At 46.6% G+C, this 12,326-nt stretch overlaps 1 protein-coding gene across 6 annotated transcripts in view; it reads left to right on the plus strand.

Moving 5' to 3' along the window:
* COL6A3 (collagen type VI alpha 3 chain) overlaps positions 1-12,326 on the plus strand; it is an 84,752-nt gene that overhangs the window by 7,962 nt on the left and 64,464 nt on the right. For 3 of the 6 annotated variants that reach the window (XM_058299841.2, XM_058299842.2, XM_058299843.2), the window contains 2 exons: positions 6,957-7,074; positions 8,542-9,159. In XM_058299841.2, coding sequence (XP_058155824.1) covers positions 6,987-7,074; positions 8,542-9,159 — 706 coding nt within the window. In that variant the 5' untranslated portion in view covers positions 6,957-6,986. The remainder of the gene's footprint in view (positions 1-6,956; positions 7,075-8,541; positions 9,160-12,326) is intronic. The other 3 variants (XM_058299844.2, XM_058299845.2, XM_071216036.1) reach the window with 1 other exon arrangement.

The raw sequence follows: 12,326 nt of genomic DNA on the forward strand, positions 1-12,326 counted from the left end.
CACCTGGGGAGATGGTGTTTGATATCTTTTAATAATCGAAGTGAAAAAGAGCTCCCACATTTGCCACCGGAAAATTCTGTGTTAAAAACTCGGACTCTAGGACGTGATAAATGGTAGAACAGATTTTACCCCAAAGGAAAACACCAGCTGGCCTGGGAACCCTTGAGCCACGTGATTCCTAAGCCTGATGGCAGGGGGAGGGGATGTGGCCACAGGGCCTTTCACCCACCTGGGAGCTCAGCTGGGCCCGGGCGGGGCCTGGGTGTTAGTCACCTCTGGCCCCTGGCCACCCTGTCTGCACAGGCAGAGCTTCTGTCCTTTTCAGTTTGATGAGCTCCCCTCCCCGTCTTCTCCCACATCCTCCCCCTCCTCTGTTTCCTTCTCCTTCTTTTCCTCCTCTCCCTTCTCTCCCCTTCCTCTCACCTCTCCCCCCTTCCCACTTCCCCCTCCTCTTTCCTCATTTTTCTTCTCCTCTCTCCTTTTCTCTCCCTCCCCTCTCCTTACAACCTGTATATATATACAGTACACAGGAATTATATATATATATATATATGTTTCATTACTTTCTGTCCCAAGGGGAAGCACTTCTTTTAGGGAGCTACCCTTTTAAAGATCGATGTCTTGGAAACAAAAATCTTTCCATAGGATTTTTTGACCCATCTAAAATTCATTCTCCTGAGCTGATGGCTGAAATCAGCGAGCAGTCGCTTGAAGAGATGTGGCAGAATTCATCATATTCCGACACAGATCAGGTTGACCCTAGACAGGACTGCTCAAGTATTTTGGAACTGCTCAGTGTTTAGCATACAACAGGATTAGTGGGTTCAAAGAAATCAGCTCCGGTGCCGTTCCAGGCACAGGGGGGGAGTGTGTGTGTGGCAAAGAAGGCTGAGCCCCAGCGGCTTAACAGGCCGCACTTTGAGAGCAGGCTTCTCCCTGCCTTCTCCGCCAGCGTCTGCAGAGGAGGCTGCGCTCTGCCCTAGGCGACGCCAGCCGTGCGCAGGCAGCTCTCTGCTTGTGTCCCGCGGTCCCATGTAGATTACGCAGCCCAGTGCTTCGCGATGAGATTCTTGAAAATGCTTGTGCTCTAGTTCTCAAATAAAGAACATTGAAAATCTTGCATTTCATACATAGGTCAAATATTTAAATGAATTGACTGAACCCCTGGAAAGGATTTATACTACCAGCTTTGATTGAAGCATGCCACCTGCACTTTGGGGGGGCAGGGATGGTCGATGTCTTTTAGAATTGCCTATGAACAGGGTCCCCATTCCCAGAAAAATCACACAGACACAATTTTGCACACAACTGTGGAAGGTCACAGGTCCTTTGCATACGTAGACCCCACATTAGCAAATTGGTCTAGACCATTATAATATTACAAGTTAGTTTGCAAAGGACAGGCCATATTCCTGGGAAGAATTTGGTAAATTTCAATGAAGCGGGCAGACCCAATTTCCCTTAAAAATAATGTTCTAGTAGGATGTTTATTTCTGATTAAAAAATCTGATCTTCTTGAAGTGATGAATGCACAACTATGTGATTATACCAAATACTATTGATTGTACACATTGGATGAATTGTATGCTTTATTAATATGTATCGATAAAATTGATTTGTTAATAAAAAACTGATCTACAATTTTAATAGAAAGAATCAAGAATAGCACATGCACAATGCACTTTTAAAAATATCCCCCCACCTTGCAGCTTTTTGCGTGCTGTCTGCTCTCTGTGTCCATTCTCTGTACGTTCTTCTGTGTCTGTATTTCTTTATTCCCCTCTCCCTTGCGACTTGCTTGCTGTCTGCTCTCTGTGTCATTTGCTGCTGGCTCTTCTGTGTTCTTGCTTGTCTCCCTTCTTTTTGTTGTGTCACCTTGCTGAGTTGGCTCTCCGGGGCATCTGCAGGCTGCGCAGCACTCCACAGCATGTGGGCGAATCTATCTTTCCAAGGAGGCTCCCGGACGCGAACTGTGGGCCTCCTATATGGTAGATGGGAGCTCATCTGATTGAGCCAAAGTTGCTTCCCCACAATGCACTTTTACATCAATCGAAAGGATAGAGATCATCAATTAGTTGAGGGCACACATACAAAATCACAGACACTGCATTTGCTTTCCATTTTTTTTTTAAGGAGGTACTGGGGATTGAACCCCAGACCTAGTACATGGGAAGCAGGCACTCAACCACTGAGCTGCACCCTCTCCCCAGCTTTCAATTGAAAAAAAACCCAAAAAACTCAGGAACACATCTAGCCAGTTATGCAGAAGGAAGGTAGGCTTGAGGGGAGGGCCTGGATGATTCCCAGGGCACAGCATGGGTGCAAGGGATTCTGAGAGCACGGCTGGGGCAGGCTGCTGGGCTGTGGGCACCTTGGGGTCATCCTGGGTGGAGACAGTGGACTGCACAGCCGGGCACCGAGGTTCCACCCCACCTCTGGGAAGTGCCACGAGCACCGATGTGGCTGGGACCAAACCACTGGATGCAAGCACTAGGAGTTGACGATGGCTCTTCTGGGTAGTATATCTCAGTGTCCAGCCGAGTTGACCATTTTAAGCCTGGACAATTGGACTCTACTTCTGCAATGTGGTCATGCTCACCACTCACGGTCGCTTTATTGGAGAACGCAGTCTGTTATTCGGGTGACTGGCCTCCTAAATATCATTATAACAACATTTCCTCCTCACTGCTCATCCATGTCCAAGAAAAAGTTGCAGGGACAGAGGGTCCTGGTTTAGCCAATGCCATTGCATTTTCAAGCTCCCTGAATCTGAATTGCAGAGCAGGGGAGTTTCACCACAGGTGATACTTTTTGTTGATTTTCCTTGAAATGCAAAGCGATTGCTTCCCTTGTTCATGGTTTTATCCTCCTCTGTTCCGCCATGCGGAGGACCCGCACTCAGTGGCCTGCCCCTCTGCACAGCTGGGCTGCAGTTTCCACCCCAGCTCCCCCCTGAACTCGGCAGGAGGGAATTATGCAGGAGGACAGGGCTCAGCTCCAGGTTTCCTGGGCATCCACTTGGCCCTGACCTGGGGCCTCACTGAGGGGCTGCCCTTTGTTCTCCTTGGCCCTCCTTGCCATTTGCTCAGTGGTCTGTCTGGACACCAGTTCCCTGCCTCTAGCCAGAAAGACTTTCCTACACCACCCATCTCTAGGTGTCGGGGTTGAGAGAACGGGACCGTCTTTCTCATTGGCTGCACTGTCTGTGTGCAGACAATGGAATTCTTGCATTGTCCAGTTGACAATGATGCACAGAACTACCAGGTCAGCAGCTTGTCAAGAGGTACTGAAGCGTAGGCCTTCGGTGTGGCTGATTTTACCGCTCTGATGATACCACTTGGGGGGCAGAAAACTTCTGTGTCACATCTGTATGTTTCATCAGATTCTTTTTCACTTTCATCTGACTCAAATCTTCTTTCTAAACCTTAACATCTTGCTGCCATAGAAGTCTTCCTTTCCAAAATTTATTTTGGAGCAAGGATGGATTTCATGTTATTTAAATATAGCACAGGGGTCCAAGCACATATGTGGACCAAAATGTTTAGTTGTTCATTTTTCCCCTTTTAGCTTCTAAACTCTATCTCACCTACAAGGGCATGCCACATTACAGCATATCTGTTAAATCAATGGCTACATTTTGGGTGTACAGAGTTACCCATGCTTTGAAGAACTGGTGGGTGAATTTTCCTGGCCCTCTTTCTTCCTGGGTAGCATGTAGTCTTGTTAGTCTTCCCAAGTTCTCAACGGTGGGGTGTTGCTCAAGCCAGCTCACGTGCCAGTTCACTCTGGGTCCCTCTAGTGCTCCCAGGGGAGACCAAACCCTTGCCAAGGCCGAGGATAGCAAACCAATTTATAAGCATTTGGACTTTCAGGATTATAAAATGGAAAAATTCACATTGGAAAACCCAACATATACTTGAAAGGCAGAGAGGAAGGTGTTTTGATTTTCACTCATACTGATGCCAAATGCCTTTGCATGGAATTCACTACCAGGCCTTTCCTTGAACCTTAAAACCAAACCATGACAGTGAAATGTAAATTATGATGGTGAGCCAGTCTCCCTAGAGTAAGTGCATCTCCCTTTTTAAAAACCCAATGGAATTTCCCACTTAACTGTCTATGTTGTATTAGTTCAAAATCATATAGTATTTCTGGAAAACACACACGAAGGAAAAACAACCAATAAGATCAGCTGGCGCCTTGAAGGTTTGTGCTGGTGACAGCATTGGCCCTGCAGGTGATACAGATTTCTAGAAGAGAATTTATATTCCTAGCCCCTCACTCTGTCACTGGGAGGTGGTTAACTCCATCCTCAGGGCAGGGATCAGGGTCTCTCTTGGCAACTAAAAGAGTCTGATAGAACAGACATCTGCCACCCGCCCTGGTCTTGGTTGGGGGAGGCTGGGCAGGCCGTGCTGCCTTTAGCGGGTGCTTCAGAACTGCGGATTCTTTTAGGAAGCTCAGATGCGGGAAGGATGCAGGAAGGACGGGTCTCCTGCTCCCCAGGGGTGCTCTGTGCAACTCGTGTCATGGGATGTTAACAGGTATCTTTGAAAAAGGATTTTCATGACAAATACGTTTGGGACATGCTGGGTTGAGGAAAGTGCAAGAGCTTTCTTCTCAGAGCCAGTAAGTTCAGCACATGTTCAGACTCTTCCAGAAGGGGGCTCGGCAGTCAATACTTCCCGAACTGTGGTGGCTCACGCACCTTGGAAAAGAGTGGTAGTTGTAATTCACGTCCTCTCCAGTCTGTGTTGAGCATTTAGCACGAGGCTGCCACATAACCCTCACAGAAGGGAGGTTTTATTGTTATTATTGTTCTCCTTTTATAGGTGAAGAAACTGGGGTTTAGAGCAATTAACTGATCTTCCCATGGGAGGGGGCAGCAGGTCCAGGTCCACGTTTATCTGCCTCCAAGTGCTGTGTCTTTGCTCAATGTCACGGGCCCCTTATCTGATTCCTAAACACCTCCAGATTCGGGCCGTTGACTGTGATTGACAAGCTGTCACGGAGTATTACAAGTTGCTCTCGTTGTCCTCTCTGTTTCACCTTCAGGGGGGTGGGTGCCTTAAGCACTAGGATGCCCCTGAGCAGCTGTGTGACTTGAGCCAATAACTCTCTAAGCCCCAGTCTTCAGTGTAAACATGGAGATTAGCATCCTCCTGGAAGGAAAAAGCAAAGATAAAGGATGAAAAACATAGTAGGTGCTTAATAACTTTCGCAAAGATGGCCAATGTTCTAGCCTACTTGTGTTGCCAGTGTGCCCCCGCCCCATACGGTTACCCAAGCCCTGACCAGGCAGCCCCTGTGCAGTCTGCAAAAGACGCATCACTGTCTTGAAAAGCTGCCTGCTCTAGACAGAAGACTCTGGCAACAGCAGCAGCCAGGACCAGTGATATTATTTGTGGGCCAGTGCAAAATGAAAATGGAGTGGGGGGCTTGCCCAAACGTTGTTAAATATGTCAAGATAGTTTACCATCTATGGCTGGATGGGCCACGTGCCCATGGAGGGGGCCCTGGGCGCAGCCTAAGAAAATGTTGGAGAAACCAGAGCCTTGAGCCAAGGTGAGGAGGAAAGGGGGGCTGCCCTGGCAAGAGGGCTCCAGCTGGGGCAGAGAAGCCCAGCACCCAGGAAGGGTCTTGGGGTGGCCCAGGGCTTGGAGGGGAAGAGGCAGCCATGACGGTTTGGGGATGACAGTGTTTTTCTGATTTGGGTGGGGGGAGAAGGTGCCGTTTGCAGGGACACGTTCTCGGGTGGCACGGGCTACTCTGAAGGTGAGCCTGGCCGGCTCGGAGTCCTGTTTGCAGCCGCCGGCTGGTGCACGGCTGTGGGAGAGCGTGTGTCACGACGCAGCCTTCGGTCTGGCTGGAAGTCCTGCTAATTGACTGTCCCTGGGCTTGTCCAGTCTGAGGTTGGGGGTTGGCAGGCAGCAGGTTTTCATTAGCGGGACAGGGCAGATGTTAATAGAGAATAAGGGCAAGACTCGAAATAGTGCCGGAGCCTGCGGCTGGGTTTCCACATGTGGAGACCCGAGAACTGAGCCTTTCCTGCGGGCTTGCTTTTGCTTCACGCGTGGTTTACAGAGCGAGGCTGCGTGTCACAAACCTGCCACCTTGTGTGCCCCTTTGTACCTTCACGCCTCACTCTTTTTGGTTCTGGCATTTGTTTAGAAATATCCCAGTGCTACCTGCCTCGATTTGAGAGGAAAATAGGTATAATTGCAAAGGCTTTAGGCCTTAGGTGGCCAAAGTAATAGTCGCTCATTCCAATATTCTCATTTATATGTTGAATCAAAACTATTTTTAACAAGAGAGATAAATCCTTGATTCATTAGATAGTACTTTGATTGAAGAAACGAATGCTTTCAGATGGCAGAGAAATCACAATGAATATCCATTTAAAAAATAGGTCATTGTGTTCTTCAAACTATGTTTGAGTTACGTTTAAGAACGTTCAGTCAGAGGAGTGAGTGGGCCCCATCAGGGGCATCTGTTTACAAGAAGTCAGGGCTCCCCTTGGAGGCAGGGTGCTCTCTTTCCACCTCGTAGTCACCTGATTTATAGATATAGTATAGATATAAATTTATGGACATTTATAGTTCTTTCCTCTCCCTCCTTCCTACTTTCCTTTCTTCCTCCTTCCCTTTCTCCCTTCCTTCCTTCTTTGCACCTTTTCTTCTTTATCCATTTTATTCTATCATTTATGTATATATTCACGCACACACATATATTTATGTTTTATCATCTATTTCTCTCTCTCTCCATCATCTGTTACCTATCTATTGATCATCCATTGATAGCTCTAGCCATTTGCCTCTGGTGCCAAGAATGAATCGGACACAAATCCCCTTGGAAGTCTGAAAATGGTCGAGAAAACAGTGTTGCTTATTCTCTGAGGGATTGTCCAGCGCAAGTTAAAAACTGACCATTTCTCTTGGTCTTCTTTTCTCCTTTAGGTCCACACTTGGTGCTTAGACATATTCAAAATGAGGCGGCACCGGCCACTGCCCCTGCTGACCGGGCTCTGCCTCCTTCTCTCAGGCCTCTCCACGACTTGCGCCCAGCAACAAGCGGGTAAGGTCCAGAAACGTCTCTTCATTTCAGACGAAGAAGCAGTTCTCTGATTTTAGATCTAAGGCCTCATAAGGAATGTTTTCATGAGACAGACAAACCATGTATTAAAGGATATTCATTTAGTTTACAGAGCTTTGCAGATACGCTTTATCCAGTGAGAAATGCTTATTTTTACTAAAACTTGGGTTTCCTCTCTTGGAGTTGCTTTGCAGGTGGTTAGGATTTACATTGGGTGTGAGCAGAACACCTGTGTCTTGAATGTCTTATTATCTGAAGAGCTTCTCAAATTTTCTGGTCTCTGAACACATGAAATCGTGAGAAGTTAACTATTAAGAGTACAAATGGATTTCCTTGAGAGAACAAAGTTCACCCTCTCTCTCTAACTTTGTACACAGAAAGACATTTTCTCATCGTTCTAATCGTTGGACCTTTAAAAAACCAGTTTCTCCAAAACCATTTTAAAAAATAGATTCTAATTAATCCTATTAAGAGTTGACTCACAGAATTTTAGAAAAGTGAGAAATGCCTCCTGCATTTATAATAGTAGCTTACAAGCTCAGAATGACTGGCTCGGGGCCCCTCTCCTTTGGCTGGAGAGCTGAGGCCTCTGGCAGGGCTGCTCCTACCAGGCGAGCTGTCCTTAGAGGGAAGGAAGGCCATTCCCCCCAGTGGCTGAGGGACGTTGGTGGGGGTGGCACGGCAGCCCGAGGTAAGTAGAGCCTGGGGGCCCACTGGGGAGAGCTAGCCCGCCCACAGCCGCAGAAGGCCTGGCCCCCCCAGCCTCTTGCTCCTACTTTTGAGGGAAATGGCTTCCATTTTCGAAAGAGATAAGTCGTGGTCAACGTTTACAAAGGCTTTTCTGGCTCTGAAAAACATGTAGGAACCTTTTATCAAGCTAGAAATAGGGGGGAAATGAGGCTTTTGCCCTCCTCTTCATTTACACAGGGAAGATGTATTTGATACACTGATTTTTCTAGCGAATTCCCCAAAGCACTGGGCATTAGTTAAGGTAAAACAGAAGTTTTCACTTTTCCTTCTTGTCAAGGTCCAGTTTCATACTCCAAACTGAAGAATGAGTTTATAAAATCATGATTGGTTAGCTATCCAGAGAGCCTTCTGGGCTAGGAGGGTGGGTCTTAGAGCTCAAACTGTCACAAAGAACCATGCCTGAGTTAAAACACACCCCAGGAAAATGATATTTTTTCCCATTCTGGAGTACTTTACCAGTTCAGGTACATTAGCCATTGCATGTAGAACTTGGGACAGTGACTGGACTATCAGCTGTTGAGTCCACGGGTCCAGGCCCCTGCTTCCCAGGTAAGTCAGTTGCCCGCCTGTGTTGTAAGGGAGGTGTGAGTTATTTAGTAAGAGTGAGCAGAAGCTGAATCTGATGTAGGAGGATTTTGTACTGATAGAAAGTGATTGCTTGAACAGTAGACAAATCTAAACCAATGTCTTTTTTTAAAGATGTCAAAAACGGTGCGGCGGCTGATATAATATTTCTAGTGGATTCCTCTTGGAGCATTGGAAAGGAACATTTCCAACTTGTTCGAGAGTTTCTGTATGATGTTATAAAATCTTTAGCTGTGGGAGAAAATGATTTCCATTTTGCTCTGGTCCAGTTCAACGGAAACCCACATACCGAGTTCCTGTTAAATACATACCGTACCGAACGAGAAGTCCTTTCCCATATTTCCAACATGTCTTATATTGGGGGACGCAATCAGACTGGAAAAGGATTAGAGTACGTAATAGAAAATCACCTCACTGCGGCTGCTGGGAGCCGGGCCGGTGACGGAGTCCCTCAGGTTATTGTAGTGTTGACCTATGGACACTCGGAGGACGGCCTGGCTCTGCCCTCAGCTGGACTTAAGTCTGCTGACGTTAACGTGTTTGCAATTGGAGTTGAGGATGCAGATGAAGGAGCGTTAAAAGAAATAGCAAGCGAACCACTCAATAAGCACATTTTCAACCTAGAGAATTTTACCTCCCTTCATGACATAGTAGGAAACTTAGTGTCCTCTGTTCTGTCGTCCCTGACTCCAGAAAGGTCTGGAGACACAGGAACCCTTAAAGACATCACAGGTAATGGCAACGCCACCAGGCTGCTCCCTGCCTTGCTGTTCTTTGGAGATGAGCTTGGCAACTGCTGGCATTAAAGCAACACTGTGGCTAAAAAATGGCGGGTCGCTTAGGGAAGAGATGAGTATTCAGAGCTTTAAAAACAAAGGTTTGAATATTCTTCTGTGATGTCCTTCCAAAATAGAGAATCTTCCCATATCCAAGAGGTTCTCTTGCATCTCCTCTGTGCCATGGCCATGGCTGTGCCCGCAGAGGCTCTTCTGGTTCTTACGGTACCCTTCAGTGCCATTCTGGAAATATCGCTAATGCATGAAAATTGCATTGACATAATATTTGGCATTGTTATGTGTGGAACTAGTTGTCTGACAAATTATTTAACCAATCAAACCAATTAACTCCCGTTTCTGTGCCTGATGCCTAAAAGATTGATGGAGAATGAATTTGATAAGTAAATTTCAATATGTACCATACTATGGCAATTTTATGTAGAGCCCAGGTATTGACCTCCTCATAAGTGGTGGGAGGGCATGTCAGAGGGACCCCTTCCCTGTTTTAGAAAATGAGTCCATGCAGCCCTTTGATAGTTGCTGGCAGCAAATTCTGGGGAGATTGGGCATGGAATTGGACTGGCATCAAGGGCATGGAGATAGGAGATGAGCTCCAGAAAGGAGACATGGCACGTCCTCTGAGATGGAGGGAAGGGAAAAGAAAGGGGGTGGTGTTTCTGAGATTTTGAGGTGGGTAAGAAGGAAGTTGAGACAGTTCCAGTTGAATCGGCATTAATCATCTCAACAAAGGAAGATGGCAGAGGAGGGAAGCAGTTAGGCTTTGGAGCTTGGAGGAATGGGGGTTATTTCTGAATAGTTGCTACAGGGATATGATGAGGAGCCCCAGAACATTCATGAAGCAACTCCTGAATTCTCCACTGTTGGCATCGAGTATGCTGTTGGTCATCTTTAGCCTTATCCATGACCTTCAGCAGATATTTCAGCACTTCAGGAACAGAAGGAGTTAGTGGGTTTAGGGTTGGCAAAAAAGAGATGACAGAGAGGCAAGAAGAAAATCTTCTTGGGAGGAAAATCTAGAGTGGCAGCAGGTAAGCCTGAAGTAGCCCCTGTGGGGTCCTGGCTGGGTGGGGAAGCTAATGTGAGCTGAAATGGGTTGGAAGACTATTGCAGAGCCAAAGGATGAGCAGTCAGGATGAGGGGCAGGAGCCTTAGCAGGGCCGAGTGTGTGAACAGTGAGGCCAAGGCCAGTGTGTAGAGGGGGAGACTTTGGAAGGCAGATGGTCGAGGTGGAGGAGTTTCAGTGATGCTGACAATGGGAACTTCAGTGGATAGAGGGCAATGGACAGAGGACCACTGGGGAAGAAGACGTCAAAGATCCAGGAGGCTGGTTCTCAGGGGGGCATGAAGTATGTGTGCAGACAAGCAAGATGTAACTAAAAACATTTAGGAAGGTGGAAACTCCTTCAGTGTACTCAACGGCCAAAAGGAAGTGGATGATATTTGAACAACAACAAAAAAGACTGAGTGGTCTAGCAAGCCTAGGTAGGAAGGACACAGAGGAAGTGGTCATAGCAAGCAAAATTTATGGCGGGCTTTTCTCCTATGTTCCTGAGACTAGTTACCATCGGGAGGGCTGAGAAGGTAAGAGGCAGGGGGTGACTGGGGGAAAGTCAGGCTAGCTCAAGAAGGTGGATGGAGCTGGAAGAAGAGGGCGTGAGGCTCTGAGACACGTCAAGAAATATAATGGACTTAATGGGAGGGACCTGTAGAAGGGCAGGCAGCCCCGAGGAAGTCTGGAGAAAGGTAAAGCCTTCTTAACTGCGAGCACCCCGGTGGGGGGGTTGCAGGGAAGAGGACTAGGTGACCACTTCTCGTAATAGGGGTCCGGGAAGCTGGGGGTAGGAAATGAGATGGCCGGATGTCAGCTGAGAGGGGCCGGCTATCTGGAGCAGGCAAGCAGGCTTAGGAGAAGGGTTTTCAGAACCCAGCAGCCCTGAGGTGTTACAGAAGGTTGATGGTCAAATGGTCCCCCAGCAGTTACACACGATTTTGGCTTTGAGAGTGGTGGGAGTGCTGTTTTCCCCACTACCCCATCTGTGCACAAGAGAGGAGGGAGAGCTACAGTCTGGATTATTTATCTGTAGCACTGAAAAGACTTTGAATTGGCATTTGTAAGAGGGGAGGCTTCTTGCTTCCAAATGTTAGGTCTCTCCTCTTATCATTAGCACACAAGTGTGGATTCTGCCAGCTTACAGGAAAAGAAGGTGAGTACCCTGTGAGTACGTGAGACCAGACACTCCAGGTTACAGGGAAATGACAAAAGAGGTGTCTGTAGTGACCCACTCTATTTCTTCAATAGTCTTCAGAATTCGCTGATCCGTCAGATTTCTGAATATAGGGGACAATAACAAAAGCACACTGAAAAACAGTGAAGAGGATTAGTTGAGAAATGGGACATCTTTATTGATGTTTTAGAAAACTCAGGAAGAAGAATTGATGAGCTTGCCTTTATGTTTAACCAAAGTGTAAATGAAAAAAAAGACTAGATTGCCATATTGAATGATAAGGAAGCCAGTCAACATAGTAAGTTACCACACAGATGATAAAAACCTTTGTTTTTATGCCAAGAATGCATCTCTGTCTTCTAGTGTCCAAGCCACTAGCAGCACCAGGGTGGACTAATAATCCATTTATGTTGTCTTTTCTAATTAACTTCACTCTGCCATTCCTCCAGTATTGTGTCCCACTGCATGTTTTGTAGCATAAACATGAAACAATAATAATGATGATGTCTCTACTTAAGCTTTTGGGGAAGGGAAGTATGGAGGTCATTACATTTAGGCTGTTAATTTAGGATCTTTTCTTCCCATTGGCTGCCTGTTCATTCACTGGGTACATTTTCCCCTTAAAGTGTATGTGAGGATGTGTTTAAATGTAAATGGCTGCCACTGTTCTAAATGAACACTACTTAAGTAATTAATCTCTACAGTGATCAGCTGTGTGTGGTTTTTAACAATTCCTTTGACAAGCTTTTAAGAACAGATGTGACTAAGATAACAAAACTTTAAAGTGAAAGCTCACTAAAGTGAAGATCTTGGCATAAGCATTCATTTCTTTGCAAAATATGAAGATTTAAAAAAAATTCATGAAATGTACTGCAAT

Source organism: Dasypus novemcinctus, chromosome 7 (genome assembly GCF_030445035.2).
Source record: "Dasypus novemcinctus isolate mDasNov1 chromosome 7, mDasNov1.1.hap2, whole genome shotgun sequence".
In the NCBI taxonomy this organism is placed as follows: Eukaryota; Metazoa; Chordata; class Mammalia; order Cingulata; family Dasypodidae; genus Dasypus; species Dasypus novemcinctus.